This window comes from Heptranchias perlo, chromosome 3, assembly GCF_035084215.1.
Source record: "Heptranchias perlo isolate sHepPer1 chromosome 3, sHepPer1.hap1, whole genome shotgun sequence".
NCBI classification, from domain to species: domain Eukaryota; kingdom Metazoa; phylum Chordata; class Chondrichthyes; order Hexanchiformes; family Hexanchidae; genus Heptranchias; species Heptranchias perlo.
The window spans coordinates 87,308,908-87,333,661 of NC_090327.1; the positions used below are offsets into that span (position 1 = coordinate 87,308,908).

The window sequence follows — 24,754 nt, forward strand, 5'->3', positions numbered from 1 at the left end:
AAATAAAATTGGGCGGAATGTAAAACTACTGATTTTCTATAAAAGTGGAAGAACAAGTTGATAAAACTGCAAAAAAGCATATGGGATACTAGATTTTGTAAAAATGGGGCATAGAGTACAAAGGCAAAGAGGTAATGCTAAATCTATACAAATTATTGGTTAGGTTGCAGTTAGAGTATTGTACCTGATATTCCTCTGCAATATGCCTGGAGAACACTCAGTCCCCAGACACAAAGGGGGGGGGAAAGGGGGTGGAGACCGGTTATATTGGATCTCCACCTCATTTCCATTGCTTTGGTTAAAGGTAGCCACACAAATGAATTGGGAGTGGGCTTTCTTGGCCCCCACCTAGATCATTTAACAGCTTCTCTGCTTGGGCACCCAGACTTGTGTGCAGTAGAAGAAGTTGGCATTAGGTATTGTGCTTGGGCCCCCCACCCCCAACCGACCCTCAGCTCGGAGGATCTGACAGGGACAGGCAGAAAAGCAAGTGAGGCCTGAAAAGTCAACTACTATCTTTTTCCTGGCTTCCTTTAGACCTTGGGGCCTTGGACACATGTTTTATAGCAACAGCTAGACCGTTGGCCAGGCCCGCTACTTCAGATCTCTGAGGCCTGTATTTTTGCCCCTGCTTTTAGATGGAAGATCCTTCCAGGCGGCAGGCCTGTGACCTGGATGGCACTGGATGATTCAAATGACCTGACCCACCAAATACAAGTCTAGTCAGATAAGGACAGTGCAGCACACTGCAGGTATGCAGTGCCCGACCAAAGCCCAGGCATTGTGCGGGTGTGAGGCTTGGGGTCATTTTGGTCACCCTACTTTAGGACGACATCAAGGCCATAAGAGAGTAGAGAAGAGATTCACAAAGATGATACCAGGGATACGAGGTTTAATTATGAAGACATACTAAAGAAGCTGAAGCTCTTTTCACTAGAACAGTGCAGAGGAGATCTGATAGAAGGATTCAAAATTATGATAAGCATTTGATAAGATAAATAGGAAAAAAATGATTTCTACTAATCAATGAATGATAACTAGAGGTAAATTTAACATCATTACCGAAAGAAAGGGAAAAGTTAGGAGAAATCTATTTATATACAGACGGCTTTAAAACATAGAATTCCCTAACAGAAACAATGATGGAAGAAGAATCAATAACAGCTTCTAAAAGGGAAGTGGATAACTACCTGAAAATAAAAGTTTAAAGGGTAAAGGGTGGGGGAATGGGACTATACAGATACCTCGTTCAGAAAGGCAGCACAGGTATGATATTTGTGCGCTGTAAAATTCTTTGGGGCTGAAATTCCTGGGCCCCTGCCCTGCTGTCAGAAGTGCAGTGCAGCAGGACGTCAGGCTACTAACTCTTCAGGATATTGACCCCATCCTAAATCACCAGGACAAGGTATATTCATAGCTGGAAGGGCAGCAGGATGGACAGCCTGTGCTTGTACAGACACAAGGGAGCAGCAGCTCCGTGCCCATGAACAGGCAATTGCCAACGCTGTACCCTGCCAGTCCAACAAGGGAACACTGTGGCCTGGGAAGAGTTGAAGAAAAGAAGGGCCTAATATTTTTCGAATGCCCCAAAGAGAGCAAAGAGCCATCATTTCGGTAGGAAGAATGAGGAGAGACAATATATACTAGAGGGCACAATTCTAAAAGGGGTACAGGAACAGAGAGATCTGGGGGTATATGTGCACAAATCATTGAAGGTAGCAGGGCAGGTTGAGAAAGCGGTTAAGAAAGCATATGGGATCCTGGGCTTTATAAATAGAAGCATAGAGTACAAAAGTATGGAAGTCATGATGAACCTTTATAAAACACTGGTTCGGCCACAACTGGAGTATTGTGTCCAGTTCTGGGCACCGCACTTTAGGAAAGATGTGAAGGCGATAGAAAGGGTGGAGAAGAGATTTACTGGAATGATTCCAGGGATGAGGGACTTCAGTTACGTGGATAGACTGGAGAAGCTGGGGTTGTTTTCCTTGGAACAGAGACAGTTGCAAGGAGATTTGATAGAGGTATTCAAAATCATGAAGGGTCTAGACAGAGTAGATAGAGAGAAACTGTTCCCATTGGCGGAAGGGTCAAGAACTAGAGGACATAGATTTAAGGTGATTGGCAAAAGAATCAAAGGTGACATGAGGAAAAACTTTCTAACACAACGAGTGGTTAGGATCTGGAATGCACTGCCCGAGGGGGTGGTGGAGGCAGATTAAATCATGGCCTTCAAAAGGGAACTGGATAAGGATTTGAAAGGAAAATATTTGCAGGGCTTTGGGGATAGGGCAGGGGAGTGGGAATAGCTGAATTGCTCTTGCGTAGAGCCGGTGCGGACCCAATGGGCTGAATGGCCTCCTTCCGTGCTGTAGCCTTTCTATGATTCTATGATTCTATCTGAAAGGTAATCAGTCGTATCTGGAATTGATTACCTTTCTTGCCAGCAATCATTGGGCCTTTCCAAGTACAGGAGCAACACCAACTCTCAGGAAGCATAGGTCATTGGGTGGCATACTGGGTGGAATTTCCGGAATGGTCCAAGAACGGTCCCAGATACAGAACCAAAGTCACTGCCAGATGTAAGGGGAGCAGGCTGAGGACTCGCCTGCCTCCCTGCCCCATTGGAATTTAGGACAAAGTGGGAATTGGGTGGAAACCTGGTGGAACTGGATTTTGCCCCAAGTTCCACCTTCACAGGAACTTTGGCCTCTACCATTCTATTATTCTATGTTTAACCACAAGTTTTTTTTGTGCCTTTATCGGGTATTTGGTAAAACAGCAAATACCAGTATTTGAAAAGTAAGATTTTTGTTAAAAAAAATCATGGAGGTGTTCTGCAGGTAAGGTATTTGCTATTCAGAGCACTGTACTTCCACAGAAAGCTACTTCTTCCTTTAAGTTTAACTACCAACAGTCAGTAAGATATAAAGGGAGTAGATACATAGATATTGGGAAAATTGCTGAGGCTTTGTTATACAATATCATGCTTAGATCTAAATGTTTAAAAAAGAATACAAAAAAGTAATCAGAATATTTAGAAATATTCAAAAGAAAATAGAAATGTTGAATGGAAAAATACATTATAAAAAAAACTGTCTGAAATGTGTTTCTCAAGTGTCAGATCAAATTCTTGCACAATGACTCCCTCTTGAAAACCAAAGGTAAACATTTTAGCAATTTTACCAGTGGGGTTGCAGTCAATATTTGCTTTAGTATACTTTTGGGCTTCTGTCACTTACCTGTTTACCAGTATTAACACGAGTTACATGAGTGGTCCTTGAGAGCACCTCAGAGGACATTAGTCCAAGCCGTATAGTTTTAGGCAAGGGTGATTTGCTCTTTTACCCTCTAACAAAACCATACTGTTGACTTTTGAAAATCACATGGATATAATCTGGTAACATTTCAGATTTGAGTGTAATTATGCAAAATTAAACATATCTATGACTTTAAATTAAATTATCTGTTACGGCATTTTATTCACAAAATGTTTTTTTAACTTCTTTTTTGTGTGTCCTAAACATGTGCAGGTCTCCCCCACCCACCATCCATCCATCTCTTGAGCCATTGCTTGTACACATGGGAGTGAATGATCCACTGAGTTTCCCCTCACTCCCTGTGCAAAAAATACACCACGTTCACTGAGCACCTTTGATAGACAGCAGGGCTAAGCAGCTATGTGTGTACATCCTACCGCACAGTGTGGTACAATGCCAAGGTGTTATCTTGTCATACTGTTTCACAGTATTTAAGTCACTTTTATAATAGGAGCCTAACTACATCATTAGATGAGCAACGTAAAACAAAAATGATATACATTTAACATAATAGTATATTCTTTCATACATTATAAATAGAAGCACAGCTTGTCCATCTAACACAGAGGCTCTTGAGGCGTGGTATAATTCCTTTGTGAGATCCCATTAAAACTATGAGGCAGTGCAGTTGCTGTCAAGATACCTTTTTGAAAGCTAACTTCTCATAAACATTTGGCAGGTTTTGAAACATGTATCAAGCTTTGTGTCAGCCTGTGCTTGGCTCTAACAAGAGAGTGATTCACTTTAGTTTGATTGTGAATAGAAAGGGAGTGTTGTGTGGTTCACCACGGGAAGGGTTTGGCCGGCTCTCCTGCAAACACAGCAACTCCAGCAGACATACAGAATGCTAGGAGCATTGTAATCACTGCTGCCCTGAAATCACAAAGTGTCGTTTTTTTTTCTGTGTGGAAAATAATACATGAACACTGTGACATACTTTAATGTGTGTGATGGCTGCTATCCTCCTGTCAGCAACATTCATCATTGCCTGGATATAATGAAATTTGAGGTAAAGATTGAGGTCTAGAAAATTGGTCTGCACAGTGCTCGTTTTCGGGCTCTACTTGGACTATTAAGGCCCCATTATGGCGAGCTGGAGAAGTGCATCGCCCGCCATATTGGGTAAGGACAAACAAGACACATCCTTTACCCACGCCTGAAGCAGGTGTTGGGATCTTTGCATATGCAAATAAGAGGCCTAATGCCTGTTTGAGGCCCCCTCTCCAAGACTGGTTTGCCCTGAGGCAGCCATGCCATCGCAAGCCATAGGAATCACCTGCAACAAAAAAGGTAAGTAACTTAGCTGAATGTAAGCAGTCCTGTTCCACCCAACCCCACATTTAACCCCACATTTAACCCCCCCCCCCCACCCTGACTGATTACCGCCACTCTCGCTCCTCCCCCCGGCCTCCTCTACCGCCCTCCTCTCCCAACCCGCAGTCTGATCCCCGACCCCGTCAACCACGATCTGAGGGCTGCTGCGACACTAGCAGTGGCCCAAATTTGGAGTCCTCTTCACCGGCGGACTCTTCACGCTTCGCCGGCAATATTGAAATGGCTGAGGCCAAATATCTGGTGAGCACAGGCCTCACCATTCAGGTGCGGGGTACAGGGTGCAAAACTACGCAACCACCCTCCCACCCCCCAACCACGTGCCCAAAATGGTTGCAGCCCAATTTTTTGGCCTGAGTGAATCTCCTTAACCATGTAATCATGCCATTCATCTGCCATTTCTATTCCACATCAAGTCTGAACCCCTAATCATGTATAAATTGAATGGCCACTGCAGATTTCTACAGTCAAAATTCTATTTCACCTAACATGCATTATTAATAGTAAGCAAAATATTTATAGCATATGTTCCTTTCAACACTTCAATGTTAGTATTGTAAACAAATGGAATAATTAATTCCTGTATCAATTCCAAAAACTTGATCTTTACTAGATTTTTAAAATTAAGGTGATGGACCAAAGCCCAACATGCAGCACACCAGCAAGATTGAAAGATGTAGGAGATAAAGATAAGATAAATAAAAAAAGTAGTGGTTGGGTCATGCCAAATGAGCATATAAAGCTATACGAATAAATTGATGTGCAATATTTTTGGAACAAAAACATGCATTTATTTGCCATTGAGATGACATTGCCCACTGAAGGGAGAAAAAGACTTTGTCTTCCTACCAAATGTGTTTTTTCCAGCACATAATTCAGCCACCCCTTTCCATACATACACAGAACATGGTCCTCTGTGATATTGTAAAGTGAAAATGGACAGAATAGAGCCAGCTCTTCAGATCTGTGAGATAAGTGTTTTAATGAGCACTTCAGATAAGTGCATCTTAGGTACTTCATCTTTTTAAATGTAAACATCTTCAGCAGATTAATTGGAGTTAACATTTGCAAGTTCTCTGAGCAGACTGGCTCATGTCTAAGCGAAAGTGATGATTGTTTACCATCAAGTAAATTATGTCAAAACATTGTAACGACTATGTGAAAAGTACTATAATCACAGTGCCTCCTTTTCTTCTTTATTTGAAAAGTCTGTGTCTATATACAATACCACTAGTCAGAAGGGTTCTGCGTCATTGATTTTACATCAATCCAGAAGGATTTGCATTGATTTGTTTCAAGCCAGTTAATTATGTAATTGTGGTAAAAGTTCACTACGCTTTCTTGTTCTATCTCCTACAATGGGTTTGTAGTTGACAACAAAAAGGAAATTATTGAAATGACAGCTGATAACATTCAAGCATCTGATATAACAGATTTGATACTTCTCCAAACAATTTTTAAAAATCTTTTTGTTAACTATTTACCTGCTAAAGTTTACTTTTTTAAAGTATCAGTTGCATCACTCTTTGCCCACAATTGCCAATACGATCATGTTGTTGCAGTATCAAGTGGAGAGGTAATGAGTAGAAGCAAGGTGCTTCCTACAGGGAGAGAGAATTAAAAACTAAACTGCCCTAGCCATTCTTGCATCTCTCACTGCAGCCAGTCAAGAGTGACAGAGGGATAGGAATGGGAGCAAACCCCTCAGTCATTGCCTCAGCTGGGCAATGGTACAGGGATGAGAGGAAACCAAAAAGAATGATAAAATGATAAAAACACATTAAAAAGGAGAAAAAGTGTTATTGACTGACTTTTCTTGACAAACATGCTTCAAATATATTTACAATTCAGGATTTCAAATGTAAAGTGCCCAGATCTCCCTTCATTGAATTAACTGCATGGTGTAAAGAGCTGTTGGGATCTTAGGCCCACAAAAATCTGATTTTGTGAATGTTTGTCAGATTAACGGAAAAACAGGGAGGCAGTCCCCATGTTAGCACTTTAGATTCCCACATTACACCGTGGAGTCCAGCAATGGTATAGAGACTGGCTGCCTATTTCCGAAAAGTGAGGGATTGGCTCATGAAAGTCATTGTCCTGAAACACGATCCCAGAACAAGTGCAAAAATATTGTTAGATATGAAATTCAGTCAGGCTCAGTCATGGGATAAAGATAATTCCCAATGGGTTCCCTGTATTTATCACTAAGTGTCAGCCTTGGCACTCTCACCTCTGATTCAGAAGATTGTGGGTTCAAGCCCCACTACAGAATCTTTAGCAAATAACCTTGCACATTTGGGGGGTGCAAGAACAGAGAGGCCTGGGGATGCACATGCACAAATCTTTGAAGGGTGGCAGGACAAGTTAAGAAGCCTGTTAAAAAAAGCATATGGGATCCTGGACTTTATTAATAGAGGCATAGAGTACAAATGCAAAGAAGTTATGTTAAACCTTTATAAAACACTGGTTAGGCCTCAGCTGGAGCGTTGTATTCAATTCTGGGCACCACACTTTAGGAAGGATGTCAAAGCCTTAGAGAAGGTGCAGAAGAGATTTATTAGAATGTTACCAGGGATGAGGGACTTCAGTTATGTGGAAAGACTGGAGAAGCTAGGATTGTTCTTAGAACAAAGAAGGTTAAGAGGAGATTTGATAGAGGTGTTCAAAATCATGAACGGTTTTGACAGAGTAAATAAGGAGAAACTGTTTCCAGTGGCAGAAGGATCGACAACCAAAGGACATAGATTTTAGGTGATCAGCAAAACAGCCAGAGGTGACATGAGGAAACATTTTTTTTATGCAGTGAGTTGTAATGATCTGGAGTGCACTGCCTGAAAGGGTAGTTGAAGCAGATTCAATAGTAACTTTCAAAAGGGAATTGGATAAATACTTGAAGGGAAAAATTTACAGGGCTATGGGGAAAGAGCAGGGGAATGGGACTAATTGGATAGCTCTTTCAAAGAGCCGGCACAGGCACGATGGATTGAATGGCCTCCTCCTATGCTGTACCTACTATGATACTATGATAATCTAGGCTGACACTTCAGTGCAGTACTGAGGAGCGTTGCACTGTCGGAGGTGCCGTCATTTTGATGAGATGTTAAAATAAGGTCCTCTCCACCCTTCTGTCGGACATAAAAGATCCGCGGAAGAGCAGGGCAGTTCCTCTGGTGTCCTGGCCAATACTTATCCCTTAACCAACATTAGTAAATCAGATTATCTGGTCATTATCGCATTGCTTTTTGAGGAACCTTGTGCAAAATTGGCTGCCGCATTTCCCTACATTACAAAGTTATTACACTTCAAAAGTACTTAATTGGCTGTAAAGTTGTTTAGGACATCATGAGGTCATGAAAGGTGCTATATATAAGGCTTTTTCTTTTTTCTTTTTTTTGATTGGAAGCATTGCCTATACATGACATTAACTGTGAAGCAAAATACACTGACATCTCGGGTTCTGCTCTTTGCATTTTCTCAACACAATTTCAATCCTTGTTACAGTTGTCTGTGACTACACTGTTGTTATCCCAACTAATAATAAAAATCAGTAAAAAAGTATCTGAGTACCAGGTTAAGTGTTTACTAAAACAATAAAAATGTAAAAGGGAAAGGGTATAAATAAAATAGGGGAGTAAACTTGTGTCACTGACTTATATTTCAATTATATTTTGAGATGAATTGCACATTCAATTGTGCTTTTGTTAGTAATGAGTTACAAGGCCATCTAAACCAGTGAAAAAATATTCCAGCCCCCATACCAGATTTTCCAGTTACATTTCTCACAGTCAATAAGGCAATGTGTCAAAACATAATTTTAATATATTGTGGCAGCTATAATCTGAAAACTTCAGTACTCTGTACAAAGCATTATATAGCTAGGACTTATGGAGGCACCATTTCATCATTTTTGATGCAAATGTTCTTGAATGGAATATTATGGAGAACTGAGTCACTCTCTGGTATCTGAGTTCAAATCTAGGTCAGAATGGTGGGATGAAAATCACCTCTCTCTGCCAGCCATAAATGTCTTACGTGAAATGAATTTTGTGTGTGCCAATCCATTTCTAGTGTGGGAACACAAGCTGTCTACAATTTGCAATAAATTAACACTCTTACTCAGAAGATGGCAATGTGTGGCTAGTATTTTATGCTGGGCTTACAGGGGCACTATTGCTACCAGGTCCCGACATACGAGTTGTCACAAGATCACAAGAACCCCCTCTGGAGTACTGTGTTCAGTTTTGGGTACCGCACCTCAAGAAAAATATATTGGCCTTGGAGGGAGTACAGTGCAGATTCACCAGAATGATGAAAGGGTTAAATTATGACGACAGTTTACATAAACTTCGTTTGTATTCCCCGGAGTTCAGAAGGTTGATTAGTGATCTAATCAAGGTGGTTAAAATCTTTTCCATCCACTAAAAAAGGGGGAATGAAATTCATAAGGAAATCTTTTTTGAAAAGTTTGCTGTCGGTTATTAAGGCCTTTTAATTAGCTTTTAGAGAAAATGCATCAGATTTATGCTGGGGAAAGTTGAAATGACTTAGGAGGAATTAACTCACCTGCTGAGCTGCAGTTAACTAAATGACGGAGCAGTTAAACTTGCTGTCAGATTATCTGTTCAACACTGATTTTAAAGAAATTGTTATATTAATTAGTTCATTGTGAATGTTGGTTGGAGAGGACTGCCTGGGAACAGAGGATCCACCAGAAACTCTGAGGGTAACAATCCTGCTAACATAGTGCACAGATGAATATCATATATGGGCTTTCAGTGTTTGTTGTCCGCTGATACCATCAAAAGTAATTTCTGGGCTATAATCTTCAAATTAAATATCATGACAGAGGTTAAATGTTTCAATTTTAATAAACTACACAAGCTGCGACAGTCCTCAGCTGTAAGCACAGACTGCTGCACATTGCTGTGTTTTATACAATTATGCCCAATAACTACACTCATAGGAAATTCCCCACAAAGAGAGGAAATAGGACTCTTTCTTGGGAGAAATTAGTGTTTAAGCTACTTCACTCTCGGCACTGATGCCCAGGAGAGATAAAACATGGGAAAAGACCTCCAGTTCCTCTTCTACATTGTTGTTCTTTGTGGTTTGCCCTCACCCTGAGTTGCTGCTCACAGCTTCAGAGCTGGCTCTGTCAATGCAACAGAAGAGATTAAAATACAAACAAGTTCAGAAATGTTTATAATAGAAAATGTTACGATGTGTTTGGGGAACTTATAATTTTTTACATTGGCATATTTGGACCCTGTGTGTTCTGTCTGCTGAATATGTAGCGAGAAGGAAGCTGTGAAACAGAGCTGATTATTACTGCACTCAGTCTGGTACATCAATCAGTCATTGTGAAAATAAAAACAGAAAGGGAAGCATGCCTACACCAAATCATAAATTACACTGCTTTTAAGTCATTGTAATTTCAAACCATGGAGTACTAAACTTCCTTTTGAATTTATTTTCCCTAATTCTTTAAGCAGGAAATTCTCGTCTTGCCAAAGAATTAATGGTTGGAAGGATTACTGAATGTGGTGCTGTTATTCCACAGCAGTCTTACAACAGATTCTACAACATTGTAGAATCTGTTGTAAGACTGCTGTGGAATAAAAGTTGCAGACTTTTTTTAACCGAAAATAAAGCATATGCAAAGCCTTAGTATAAATCCAAAGCAATATTCTCCTCAAAGTAATTCAGTTTGCTTTAAAGTAAGATTTGTGTGGCTCAGTTACCATCCTCATGTTAATTTCACCTGATTGGATACGTTAATGAAGCATGAATATTACAGTCCATGAAATACCTGAATGTGGACAAATTGGGTATAAATGATGTAATTCGAAGCTTCCACTGTCTAGATTCAAATGACCATTTACTTCTGATACTCAGGAAGTGAATATGTTACAGCCCCAGTGGGAATTCGGACACATGTCCCTCATGTATAGTGATGCTATTTTGTCACTATATAGATCGCTGGTCAAACTGTATCTGGAGCACTGTGCCCAGTTTTGGTCCTTCAATATAGTGGCCTTGAAAAAGGTCCAGAAGAGAGCTACAACAATGATTCCAAGCTTAAAGAACCTCAGCTACTTAGATTGGCTTAAGGACCTTGGTCTATTTACTTTTGAGTAGCCTAGACTTAGAGGCGACCTGATAGAGTCTATAAAATAATTAAAGGACTGGATAGCGTTCCTATTGAGAGATTATTCCAGTTTATCAGATCGAGGAGGACCAGGGGACATGAGTTTAAACTATGCAAGGGTAGGAATAGGCTGGATGTCAGGCGGCTCTTCTTTTCCCAGAGAATAGTGAGCCTCTGGAATACATTGCCGACTGGTGTGGTGGGTGCCTTCAAGAGGGAGCTGGGCCAGTTCTTGACTGGGCCAGAGATCGTGTCATATAGAAGGTAAGTGGCTTTATAGATACCACTTAGTCCATGTGATCTCTTGGACCGGTTTCGATCGCCTGAGGGGGGGGTCGGAGGGGAATTTTCCAGTGTATTTTTTCTCTTTTTGGCCCTGGGTTTTTTCTCTTTTTTTGCCTCTCCCAGGAGATTACATGGCTGTGGGGGTGGGGGGGAGGGGGGATATCTAGTCACGATGCTCCGGCCATCATGAGGTGTGGGGCAGGCTTGATGGTCTTTTCCTGCCTGTCAATCTCGTATATTCATATGATTTTGCATCAATTTATTTTACTGGACAAACAATCATGAAGGGTGAGCACCTGAATTCCTGATGTGCAACACAATTGGAAATTTATAAAATTATACCTCCTGAGTCCATAATATGGGGTGCAATTAGCAAACACTTAAGAAAAACATGGATTAATCAGCGTGGATTTGTAAAAGGCAGGTCCTGCTTGACTAATTGAATTTTTTGAGAAAATCACAGTGAATACAGTGAGAAAAACAATTGCATTTATTTAGCAACTTTCACATCCTCCAGATGTACCAAAGTTCTTCACAGACAATATATTACTTTTGAAGTGTAGTCACTGTTGTTTTGTAGGCAAATGCAACAGTTAATTTGTACACAGCAAGATTCCACAAAAAGCAACACGATAATCTGTTTTTAGTGGTTTTGGTTGAGAGATAAATGTTGGCTAGGATGCTGGGAGAGCTCATAGGAACATAGGAATAGGAGTTGGCCATTCAGCCCTTCAAACCTATTTGCCATTCTATTAGATCTTGACTGATCTGTACCTCAGTTCCATTTACTTGTCCTTCATTTCATAAGAGATTTTACATAACATCTCAGCAGGCAAATGGGGACTTGGTTTAACGTCTCATCCAAAAGATAGCACCATCGACAATGCAGCATTTCCTCAGTACTGCACTGAAGTATCAACCTAGATTATGTGCTCAAGTCCTGGATTGGGGCTTTAACCCACAAACGTCAGAGGTGAGCGAGTAACTGATTAATCTAGTCACTCCTCTTAGTACTGTTTTCGGGAACTCAGTCACTTACCTTTAAGTGTGTATATCCCTTTTAATTTTCCCACAATGCAATGTCAACAACGTGATCTCCTCTTCTAAACAGAGAAATGGCTGCCGCACGCACTGAGAGGGCACCAAGGTTCTCTGATGCTGCCTTGGAGGCCCTGCTACAGGCAGTGGACAGGAGGAGGGAGATTATCATCCTCCCAGGAGGCAGAAAGCTCTCCAAGCAACAACTCTGTTGCCAGTGGGAAGACATTGCTGAGGGGGTTAATGCCAGGAGCTTAGCTCCAAGGACATGACGATGCCGATAAAAGTTTAATGACTTCACCGGAGTTGTCAAGGTAAATCTCTGCTCATACCTCCGGCCTCACTACTCACAATACTCTCCTTCCCCACTTCCTTTCACTCTCCTACAATCACTGCACCACTCTTCACTACACCTCCTTCTCCTTAGGCTCACACACCCTCTGTGTTCTGTCTGCTGAATCTGTAGTGAGAAGGAAGTGAGTTAATTATTACTACACTCAGTCTGGTACATCAATCAGTCATTGTGAAAATCCTCATCTATCCCCATGCTATTGAAACCCTCACTTCCCCACAACTCCATCATGATAGAGACATTCCCTAAACACCTCACAGGACTGTCACTAACACATTCCCTTCTTTCTTGCAGGAGAAGGTCGCGCACAACTCCAGACAGGAAGCTGTCACTGGAGGAGACCGAGCCCACCTGCACACCCTCTTCCCCCCCTCAAAGAAAACATGCTGGTCATCACGGGCAGGGGGAGAGTCATGGCCGGGGCAACTGGCAACGCTGGAGGAGACGTCGTGAAAGGTTTCCTCACATCTTATCCTCTTTTTCCCTTCTTACTTCTATCTCACTTTACACACACTGCATGATAAAATGCAAATACTTTCACCAACTTCTTCTCTCTCCCTACTCTGCCTTTACACTGAAAGCTAACCCTTGTTCCTCTCTTTCATTTCAGGTGCTGAAAATGTGGAGACAACTCTGCCACTTCAGGAAGAGGAGGGTGATAGGATGCCTCGGGTGCCAGCTCGCTGGAGAGTGAGATCACATACTAGCTCTGCTGCAGAGGACTCAGATGCTGACTTCGAGGGCCCAGCTTACCGAAGAAGGCTGATTGGCATATACCAGGAAATTCTAGGTACACTGAGCAGCCTGCCAGCGAGCTTGCGCACAATGCCGCAGAACATGGAGCAGTCTAGCTCCAACTTATGTCCAGGCTTCGCGAAGAGCATGGAGACCATTCTGCCCAATATGGACCGAGCGATCAGTCCCAGCAACACTACAGCGGTGCCCACCATCATAGATCCTCTCCTGACAGCGCTCACAGCCGTGACGGAACCTCAGTCGGTGCGCATCTTGGCTTTTGGGGTCACTATTGACGGCCGTCATCTCACTTCTGCACTCTGTTCTCTGTTCTCACGCAGAGCCATAGGAATGCTGAGGCACAGTCCTTGGAAAGTGGCCATGGCTCCATGGGAGAGGCACCTGCTGTCATCTCTCAGGACAACAGCATGCCTGCTCTCGCGCCACTCACTCCGGCAGTGCCACAAAGCCAGCTGTTACATAGAGATGGAATTGAGTTGTTTAATAAATTTGTTTTTGTTCTGGATTTGATGTTGGTGTTTCTATTTGTAGTGAAGTGAGGCCAAGATCCATAAGGCTGACTGAGGCAAGGCAATCGGATGATGGTAGTAAAGATGGTGGTAAGGACTGCAGGACTGTTGGTGCATTGGGGATGGGAGGGATGGTTTAGGTGAAGCACTATTCGATGAGCTACTCTCTAAGAGCTCCGGCAGCTAGGGGCATTGATGGTCGATGCCTCTCTTGCTCTTCCTCTTCTTCATCCTCCTCCTGCTGCATTTGTTGCTGCCCAGGTGCTGGTAAAAGCTCGTCACTTATGATGGCGAAGTTATGCAGCATGCAACAGATGACCACAATTCTGCATACCCACTCAGGGATGTACTGCAGAGATTTTCCGGAACAGTCCAGGCAGCAGAAGCGTTGCTTGAGCCCGGCGATTGTTTGTTCGATGATGTTTCCAGCACCTGCGTGGCTCTCGTTTCAGGCCAGCTGTGCCAGCGTTCCTGACAAGATTCACGAGCCATGTCCGGAAGGGATAGCCCTTGTCACCCAGTGGCCAGCCTGTAACTTGGTGGCCTGGCTAGAATAACGGTGACACAGAGAAATGGCGCAGGATGAAAAATTATTATTACTGCCAGGATACCGGGCACAGACAAACCAGATGTAGTTGAGGGAGTGGAATCCCTTTCTATTGATAAAGATGCCAAGCTGGTGATGAGGAACACGCAAGGCAATGTGTGTGCACCTTTCACCCTGGGGAAGCCTGCCATTTGGGCGAAGCCTAGTGCACTCTCATCCTGATTCACTCTGTCCATGGGGAACGAGATGTAGGTGTTCCTCCTGGTGTAGAGCCACAGTGACCTCCCTGATGCAGCAGTGGACTGTGAACTGTGATATGTCACTGCTGTCACCTGCTGCAGCCCGGAAGGAGTCCATGGCATAAAAATTAAGGGCCACAGAGGCCTTGACAGCCACAGGCAGTACAGTTCTTGCCCTGGTGCGAGGCTCGAGTTATGGCTGCAGCGGATGACATAGCTCAGTGACAGCCTCCTTTGGCTGCCGCAATATTGGGCGGCCCAGCTGAGCTCTAGATCGGAAGAAAGTCAGTCCGTGGTGGGGAGGGGAGGTCTGATCCCAAATGGGGACCAGGCAGCTTTGTGGAGTCCGGAGGAACACTCCTGCTCCTCCCGGCCCCACAAAAAGATTCTACATGTACGCTGACAACGTCTAGCTCTACCTCACCACCACCTCTCTGAACCCTTCCAGTGTCTTTCATTTGTCACATTGCTTGTCTGAGTACTGGATGAGCAAAAATTTCCTCCAACTAAATGTTGAGAAGACCAAAGGCATTGTCTTTGGTCCCCACCTCAAACTCCATTCCATAGCCACCGATTCCATCCCTCTTCCTGGTCACTGTCAGAGGCTGAACCAACCTTGGCGTCCTATTTGACCCTGAGATGAGCTTCCAACCACATAGCCACTCCATCACCAAGACTGCCTACTTCCACCTGCGTAACATCACCCATCTCCGCCCCTGCCTAAGCTCGTCTGCTGCAGAAACCCTCATCCATGCCTTTGTCTAGACTCGACTATTCCAATACTCTCCTGTCTGGCTTCCCATCTTCCAACCTCTATAAACTTGAGCTCATCTAAAACTCTGCTGCCCGTATCCTAACTCGCACCAAGTCCCGTTCTCCCATCACCCCACTGTTCACTGACCTACGTTGGCTCCCGGTCCTCGATTTTTAAATTCTCATCCTTGTTTTAAAATTCCTCCATGGCTTCACCCCTCCTTATCTTTGTTACCTCCTCCATCTCTCCGAGATGTCTGCACTCCTCCAATTCTTGCCTCTTGTGCATCACCGATTTTAATTGCTCCACCATTGACAGCCGTGTCTTCAGCTGCCTAGGCCCTGAGAATTCCCTCCCTAAACCTCTCCGCCTCTCTACCTCTCCCTCCATCATTTAAGATGCTCCTTATTCCTCTTTGACTAAGCTTTTGGCCACCTGTCCTAATATCTCCTTATGTGGTTCGGTGTCAAATTTTGTTTGATAATCGCTCCTGTGAAGTGCTTTGGGGTGTTTTACTACGTTAAGGGTGCTATATAAATGCAAGTTGTTGTTGTTATTGTGAGCACCATACTGCTCCACCCAATACTGCCCTAAAACGGCAACCGTTCTCTTTCAAGTGCTGCTTAATTTGTTGTGCATTTGCAGTGTTTTCTGTTTTTACTGCATAAGAAAGGAACTGATATATTAAAAATGTCATAAACTTAATACTTATTTTTTTATTTGGCTAGTTTAAATCAAATTTTATTCACCAACCGTAAATGCTAGTGTCATCAAAACACATACAGCTGCACATATTTTTGTGTGCAATTTAAAGTGCCTTCGAAAGCATTATCTACTGTATCTAGAAAACTGGAAAGATAAATGTTTTTATCTGAAAAGTCAAGTGGATAATACATATCAACCCTGTACTTATCAGTAATTCCTGCAATCCATTATCCAAAGATCAAGATATTGGTTGTGAAACATAAAAGGCTAAAAGTTCTGGTCACCACTGCTGGTGGTGTCAGAGTGGAACAGGCTCTGGAGTTGGAAAATTGAGTTTTTTAATATATTATATAGAAAGCTGATTGTTTCTGAAAAGCTGACATTTCAGAATCTGCTTTTTTCTCTTATTGAAATACCTCAGCTTTTCAGACTCACTGCAAATGTTATAACCTAAATTGTTTACATGAGGAGCATCACATTAATGTTTAAAATTTTGCAGCGGAGCTCCCCTGATACGTCAGGAAATAAATGCAACATTTGGTGTAGTACTGAGCCGTATCGACTGTGGCGATCTGAGGTACAATCCCTGGTTTGTGCCCAGCACCATCGTATTGAATTGTGATAGCACGTTGTGTGCTTCACAACTTTGCAATCAGGAAAGGTCGGATGGTAGATGTCAGAAGAGGGGGACTGTAAGATCTTGTTCATCAGCAATCTTCTTCACCATATCCTGGCTTGTAGCCTCTGGAGGAGAAAACAGCATTGCTAACCTTGGTGTGCTAGAGCAGCATTCTATCTTAATCAGCTACTTTGTGAAACTCTTATGAGGATAGTGGTAGCTGGTGAAAAGATTGAAAGCATAGAAAGATGAACCCACTGAGGGCACAGAGATTCACACATCTGCATCCCCAACTGCCGGGCCAGAGTTGAAGCCAACTGTGGCCTTTGCTTCCTCTTCCTGTGCTGTGAAATGCCGGATGTTGGCACGACCTCCTCCAGTGGCCTGGCATTGCCTGGCATTGTGTGCTGTCTTCTCCTGCAGAAGGAATGCATAGAGTTAACTGGCTGCTGCCGTCTCCAGATCCTGCAGTCACAATCAGTTGGGATTCATGGAACGGGTGGTAGTAATGGTGGGTGTGATGGAGCAAGGACCTGGGTTGCGAGGCTTCAGTGTGCTAGCATGTATTACAGGATCTAAGACACCTGACATGAGTACTGCCAGTAACTTTGTTGCTGGAACAAAGAACATGGTGTCAAGTGATACCCCAAATTGCAATACTGACTGTTGTGCTTGGGAATGCCCATTCTCTGTGATTCAGTTACCAGACCTGTTATCATTCTGAAAATATTTACCTTAACTGACCTAGTGAAGTCATTAAACTTGTTATGACACTGCAAAGGTGTTCTTAGAATTAAGGAGGTACCTCTCTACCACAACTGCCTCCTTCCACATAGTCCATGCTGATGCATGTGATGGCCTCTTCCCTGGTACTTCATTGCATCCCTTCTTTCTCTAACTTGGGACAGCAATACTTTTATATCAGCCTCAGAGGAGTTAGATGCTCGCCTTTTCTGTTCTGTGTGCCATTTCAGTCCTTCTTCCAAAAGACTGCTCAGCCCTTTAACTGCATGCAGCCCTTTCAATACAGACGTTGTGCCCTTGCTCCACCCCTTCCCAAATTTTCCAGTCCTTCCTCAAGCATATCTGGCTCCCTGCTGGTGGAACTCTCACTCTTGTCCTTCCTACATTATTTAAACCAGCAGACCTCGGAACTTCCGACGGGGTTAGCCTCCTCCAGTTTTGGCAGGAGTAAGTCCTGACCTGCAGAACTTATGCCGCCATATTGGGGACCCAGGAATTTCCAGGAACAGCACTTATTTTCAAATTTTCATATTGAACCTATCTCATTTACTTCTGTAGTAATATGTGCCAAATCTACAACAAAAGAAAATAAATAATGGTGTTTACTGTCAATTATATTGTCTGGAATATATATTACAGTTATCCATGTGTGTTCTATTTACAGATATCATTAGGGATTAGCTTCTGAGCCCATCATTTGACAGAACCTCAACATGGTGGCACTGTGGATCGGGGTGAAAGTTCACACGATTCTAAAAACCACATGGAATAATTTGGTGCTAGCCCATATACACATGAAGCTGAAATTCAGAGGACACAAAGGGAGATCTGAACAACATCCAACAGCTGGATAGAGAAGTGTGATAACAGATTGACTACACAGACACCCTCTTCTGTGAATGGGTTCAATTGCATAATGATTCACTATGTATCTAGATGTTACCTGACTGCACAGTTGTGTTGACATTTTTGCATAGCTAATGCTATGAACGGTCTCGACTCCAGCATGTGCGGTGGGGTATCGATAGATCCACAAACGTCAGTTCAGACTGAAATCATCCTAATCTTCTTTGGTCGATGTTTCAGCCTTCTGATATCTTCATCATCTTCTGAATTTCTGAGAGCTAGTTTACATTATTAGACTTTGAGCTCTTCATGGGCTTCTCATGTATCTACATTAATACTATTGCAGAAGACACAGTATAAGCATTTCAATTATTGGAATACAATCAATATGTACTTACAATTATGAATGACATAAAAATAATAACAAACATGAAAATTATTCTATTACCAGATTCCACAACAGCCTCAGAGGAAAAATCAAAGTTATTATCCTACTTCAGTTTGGAGACAATGGGGCTCTAAATTGAGCCGCGTAGTGCCCGTTGTGTAGGCGCTATGCGGACTCCTAAGGACCCAAAATGGCGTCCGTGATGCACGCACATATTTCCGACATGACGTGTGCAGGACGCCATAATGGTAAAGGTGTTTGCACATGTGCAGATAATGAACACGGGCAGCATATAAAGTAGGGAGATTATGCGGTAGATCAGTGTGCAACGCTGATTTAAAGGGACTGATGCGATTTTGGAACTCCAAGCTCCAGCCAATGCACTGTCTTAACCTTGCACAGCTGAACAGGTCTTAAATAGCATGGAGGACCCCCCCCCCCACCAGCGCTATTTAAAGGGGTCATGCAGGAGTTTCTGGTTAGTTGCTAGATTATTGCTTTTGGCTGCTGATGCATTTGTACCTGTTTTTGGAGGTCTCCTATACTTGAATACTAGGACTAGGGGACATAGCCTAAAAATTAGAGCCAGGACTTGCAGGAATGAAGTTAGGAAATACTTCTACACACAAAGGGTGGTAGAAATTTGGAACGCTCTTCCGCAAACAACAGTTGATGCTAGCTCAATTGTTAATTTTAAAGTCTTAGATTGATAGATTTTTGTTAACCAAAGGTATTAAGGGATATGGGGGGTATATGGAATTAGGTCACAGATCAACCATGATCTCATTGAATGGTAGAACAGGCTCGAGGTGCTAAATGGCCTACTACTGTTCCTATCTTCCTATGTTCCTAGAATAAAGTTTCAATATTCTACAGGCAGTGGGCTGGCCAGCTGACAGGCAACAGTAAGGGCACTGGCGGAGTAGCAAGGAGGACAGAAATGCTGTCATCCTGAGAAAGGACAGCAGGTTCATGTTCCATGGAGCCAATGCCACTTGCTGCTTCCTGTGATGCACCACCTTCTCCTGCTAGAAAGCGGGAAGTGTGTCGGTGAGTGTCCTACAAGATGTTGGGGTGATGTGGCTGTCATGGTTGAATAGCTGCCACTGCCATTGTGTGTGAAGGTGAGATGAAGCATCTGATTGGAAGAGTTGAGTACTGATTGAATGTTTGTTGGTAGGTGGGTGATTGGGGGTGTAGTGCTGAGCAACCTTTATTCAATGTTTTGAAGGAACTCAACAGTTTGTAAACATAAGGATGGGACCTGCATCTGTGTTTCACATGTGCGATTTCTGATCTCCATTCAGACTCCGTTCAGACCCGTATCTTATATTTTGAAAATATAAGATTCCCGCAAACTTTGAGCAGCCAAGTTGTGATTCATTAAAAATTCCAGAGTTCCCATCACCACCATGCTTCACTATATTGCAGCACAGATTCACTTCACCATTGACTTCCACCACCTCCTGCAGTCATGGCGCACTTTCCCTTTAAGAGATGCAGACTGCCTTTAAATAGTGCTAACCACTCGCAATATCTGGACCCCCTGCTAGTGAGCAGCCACTCAATAGCACAGGTAGGGCTGGCTGCACGCAACAATCATAGAAATTACCAGGCAGCACAAATGTTACGTGCTGCCTGAATCTCAATGACCGGGCGTAGATTAATCGTGCACCACGATCCACGTGCCAGTTTTCAGAGGTTAACCAATTTAGCCCCCAACGTCTACTGGCCTCATCAGTGGTTTTCTCAGTAGCCTTTTGTAGTTAGATGCTGTGGCTTAATCATTCTGTTGTGTTCCAGTTTACATCTGGCAGCTCTTTTAAGGTCTTTATCATCTTGCAACAACCATAGCCATTTCTTTGCACTATAACAACAATTTACATTTCTATAGAATTTATTTCAATTCCCAGTGATCTTGGGGCAGGATGAACAAATATGAGTTTGTATACTGTTGTTGGTTATCCTCAGGTGCAATTAAATTCATCCATGTAGAACTTTAACACTGGGAATCTCCTCGGAGGTTCCCACAATGAGCCAATGTAACTGCAGCAGAGGATCAGTGGAAACCCAGGATAGATACATAAACAGGGTTAAGATTAGGAGAACCCCCAAGGAAATTCCCAGCTTATGCCCTTTATTGAATGGTATTAAGTGTTAGCTTAGCTCGGTGGTAACACTCTCACCTCTGAGTCAGATCAAAAATTCATAGACTTTTTTTATTCGTTCATGGGATGTGGGCGTCGCTGGCAAGACCAGCATTTATTGCCCATCCCCAATTGCTCTTGAGAAGGTGGTGGTGAGCCATCTTCTTGAACTGCTGCAGTCCGTGTGGTGAAGGTTCTTCCATAGTGCTGTTAGGAAGGGAGTTCCAGGATTTTGACCCAGCGATGGTGAAGGAACGGCAATATATTTCCAAGCCAGGATGGTGTGTGACTTGGAGGGGAACGTGCAGGTGGTGTTGTTCCCATGTACCTGCTGCTTTTGTCCTTCTAGGTGGTAGAGGTCGCGGGTTTGGGAGGGGCTGTCGAAGAAGCCTTGGTGAGTTGCTGCAGTGCATCCTGTGGATGGTACACACTGCAGCCACACTGCGCCGGTGGTGAAGGGAGTGAATGTTTAGGGTGGTGGATGGGGTGCCGATCAAACGGGCTGCTTTGTCCTGGATGGTGTCGAGCTTCTTGAATCTTGTTGGAGCTGCATTCATCCAGGCAAGTGAAGAGTATTCCATCACACTCCTGACTTGTGCCTTGTACATGGTGGAAAGGCTTTGGGAAAGTCAGGAGGTGAGTCACTCGCCACAGAATATCCAGCCTCTGACCTGCTCTTGTAGCCACAGTATTTATGTGGCTGGTCCAGTTAAGTTTCTGGTCAATGGTGACCCCCCAGGACGTTGATGGTGGGGGATTCGGCAATGGTAATGCCATTGAATGTCAAGGGGAGGTAGTTAGACTCTCTGTCGTTGGAGATGGTCATTGCCTGGCACTTGTCTAGCGCGAATGTTACTTGCCACTTATCAGCCTAAGCCTGGATGTTGTCCAGGTCTTGTTGCATGCAGGCATGGACTGCTTCATTATCTGAGGGGTTGCGAATGGAACTGAACATTGTGCAATCATCAGCGAACACCCCATTTCTGACCTTATGATGGAGGGAAGGTCATTGATGAAGCAGCTGAAGATGGTTGGGCCAAGGACACTGCCCTGAGGAACTCCTGCAGCAATGTCCTGCGGCTGAGATGATTGGCCTCCAACAACCACTACCATCTTCCTTGTCCTAGGAATGACTTCAGCCACTGGAGAGTTTTCCCTCTGATTCCCATTGATTTCAATTTTACAAGGGTTCCTTGGTGCCACACTTGGTCAAAGCCCTATTCCAGGAATGGAGCACATAATCAAGGCTGGTACTGACGAAATGTTGCATTGTCGGACTGTATATCTTTCAGAGGAGACTGTCAATTGAAGCCCCAAGCCTCTGTTCAGATGGGCACAAAAGATTCCATGGCATTATTCAATGAAGAGCAGGGAATTCTCCCAGTGTCCTGGCCAACAATCCTCCCACCAGCAACACCACCAAAATAGATTAATGGGTTATTCGTTCCATTGCTATCGACAAACTAGCTGAGGCATCTACTAATCAACATTAACTACACTTCGGAAGTAATCCATTGCTATGAAGTGACTTGGGACATCTTGCAGATATGAAAGATGCCATACAAATGCAAAATCTGTCTTTCTTTACAAAAGAAAGAAAATGTGTATAGTCTATATTGCTAAGGATACCACCATGTTGCTTCTTATATTAGAACCCGCTATAGTTCATTAATTTAACCGCAGTCGTTCTCTCACAGGAAGTTTGAGATAGATTTATCTTTCACTGGTCGTTGAAACCTTGACTAGATATTCCACTATAACACACGTGAATGCTGAGCAAACAAGATGCATCAGATAAAATGCAACATAATAAAGAATACCTTATTGAAAATATGAAATAGAACAGGGTGATAAATTACCCTCTGATCTGATTTTTGCTGTTAAAATTAATGTACAGTAATAGGGAGAATAAAACACTTATCACTGCGCAGCTAATTTGTTATTTTTTGTTATGTTTCGAAGTTGTGTTTTGATGACAATCGGAAATGGGCATAAATCAACATTTCAAGTTTTTTCACACCGACTGCACTGTATTACTGGATATCCATTCCCATCATTTTAAGATTTGAACATTAAACCAATGGGCTCACTGCCAAAAGAACATAAGGCGTTAAATTGGGCCGTGTAGTGCCTGTTGTTTCGGCGCTACACAGCCTCTTCAACATCCAAGATGGCGTCTTGGCTGCGCATGTATGTTTCCAGCATGACATGGGCAGGACGCCACCTTGGTATAGGAGTTAGCGCATGTGCAAATGCCGAATGCTGGAAGCGTGTAAAGTGAGGAGAAATGGATACAATCAGTGTGCAACGCTGATTTAAAGTGATAGACACCACTTTGGGACTTAATAAGAACATAAGAACATAAGAAATAGGAGCAGGAGTAGGCCACATGGCCCCTCGAGCATGCTCCACCATTCGATCAGATCATGGCTGATCTTTGACCTCAATTCCACTTTCCTGTCCAATGCCCACAACCCTTGATTCCCCCAGAGTCCAGAAATCTGTCCATCTCAGCCTTGAATATATTCAACGACTCAGCTTCCACAGCCCTCTAGGGTAGCGAATTCCAAAGATTCACAACTCTCTGAGTGAAGAAATTCCTCCTCATCTCAGTTTTAAATGGCCGAGCCCATATCTTGCGATGATGCTTAATGCTCAACTCAACGCACAGTCTTAACCCGACCATCTGAATGTGTCTTAGAATGCCTGGAAGACCCCCAGCAGAGATATTTAAAAGGAACCATGCAGGATTTATAGGTTAGTTGCTGGATTATTGCTTCTGGCTGCCGAGATATTTGTAACTGTTTTTGGAGGTCTCCTATACTTGAATACTAGGACTTTTTAAAAAATTCGTTCATGGGATGTGGGCATCGCTGGCAAGGCCGGCATTTATTGCCCATCCCTAATTGCCCTTGAGAAGGTGGTGGTGAGCCACCTTCTTGAACTGCTGCAGTCCGTGTGATGAAGGTTCTCCCACAGTGCTGTTGGGAAGGGAGTTCCAGGATTTTGACCCAGCGACGATGAAGGAACGGCGATATATTTCCAAGTCGGGATGGTGTGTGACTTGGAGGGGAACGTGCAGGTGGTGTTGTTCCCATGTGCCTGCTGCTCTTGTCCTTCTAGGTGGTAGAGGTCGCAGGTTTGGGAGGTGCTGTCGAAGAAGCCTTGGCGAGTTGCTGCAGTGCATCCTGCGGATGGTACACACTGCAGCCACTGTGCGTCGGTGGTGAAGGGAGTGAATGTTTAGGATGGTGAATGGGGTGCCAATCAAGCGGGCTGCTTTATCTTGGATGGTGTTGAGCTTCTTGAGTGTTGTTGGAGCTGCACTCATCCAAGCAAGTGGAGGGTATTCCATCACACTCCTGACTTGTGCCTTGTAGATGGTGGAAAGGCTTTGGGGAGTCAGGAGGTGAGTCACTCGTCACAGAATACCCAGCCTCTGACCTGCTCCCGTAGCCACAGTATTTATGTGCCTGGTCCAGTTAAGTTTCTGGTCAATGGTGACCCCCAGGATGTTGATGGTGGGGGATTCAGCGATGGTAATGCCGTTGAATGTCAAGAGGAGGTGGTTAGACTCTCTCTTGTTGGAGATGGTCATTGCCTGGCACTTATCTGGCGCGAATGTTACTTGCCACTTATGAGCCCAAGCCTGGATGTTGTCCAGGTCTTGCTGCATGCGGGCTCGGACTGCTTCATTATTTGAGGGGTTGAGAATGGAACTGAACATTGTGCAATCATCAGCGAACATCCCATTTCTGACCTTATAATGGAGGGAAGGTCATTGATGAAGCAGCTGAAGATGGGTGGGCCTAGGACACTGCCCTGAGGAACTCCTGCAGCAATGTCCTGCGGCTGAGATGATTGGCCTCCAACAACCACTACCATCTTCCTTTGTGCTAGGTATGACTCCAGCCACTGGAGAGTTTTCCCCCTGATTCCCATTGACTTCAATTTTACTAGGGTTCCTTGGTGCCACACACGGTCAAATACTGCCTTGGTGTCAAGGGCAGTCACTCTCGCCTCAC

At 43.6% G+C, this 24,754-nt stretch overlaps 1 protein-coding gene across 1 annotated transcript; it reads left to right on the top strand.

Moving 5' to 3' along the window:
• The first annotated feature begins 12,653 nt into the window (after window positions 1–12,653).
• LOC137308464 (uncharacterized) lies at window positions 12,654–13,741 on the top strand. Its single transcript, XM_067977159.1, has 2 exons — window positions 12,654–12,931; window positions 13,086–13,741. Exons 1-2 carry the CDS (start codon window positions 12,859–12,861, stop codon window positions 13,739–13,741), a joined length of 729 nt encoding a protein of 242 aa, XP_067833260.1. The 5' UTR covers window positions 12,654–12,858.
• The last annotated feature ends 11,013 nt before the right edge of the window (window positions 13,742–24,754 follow it).

Excerpts from the sequence above, each read along its gene's own strand:
- LOC137308464 (XM_067977159.1), top strand. The coding sequence starts at position 12,859 with ATGCTGGTCATCACGGGCAGGGGGAGAGTCATGGCCGGGGCAACTGGC. Across the intron at positions 12,932-13,085 it reads TGGAGGAGACGTCGTGAAAG|GTGCTGAAAATGTGGAGACA; the intron begins GTTTCCTCACAT and ends CTTTCATTTCAG.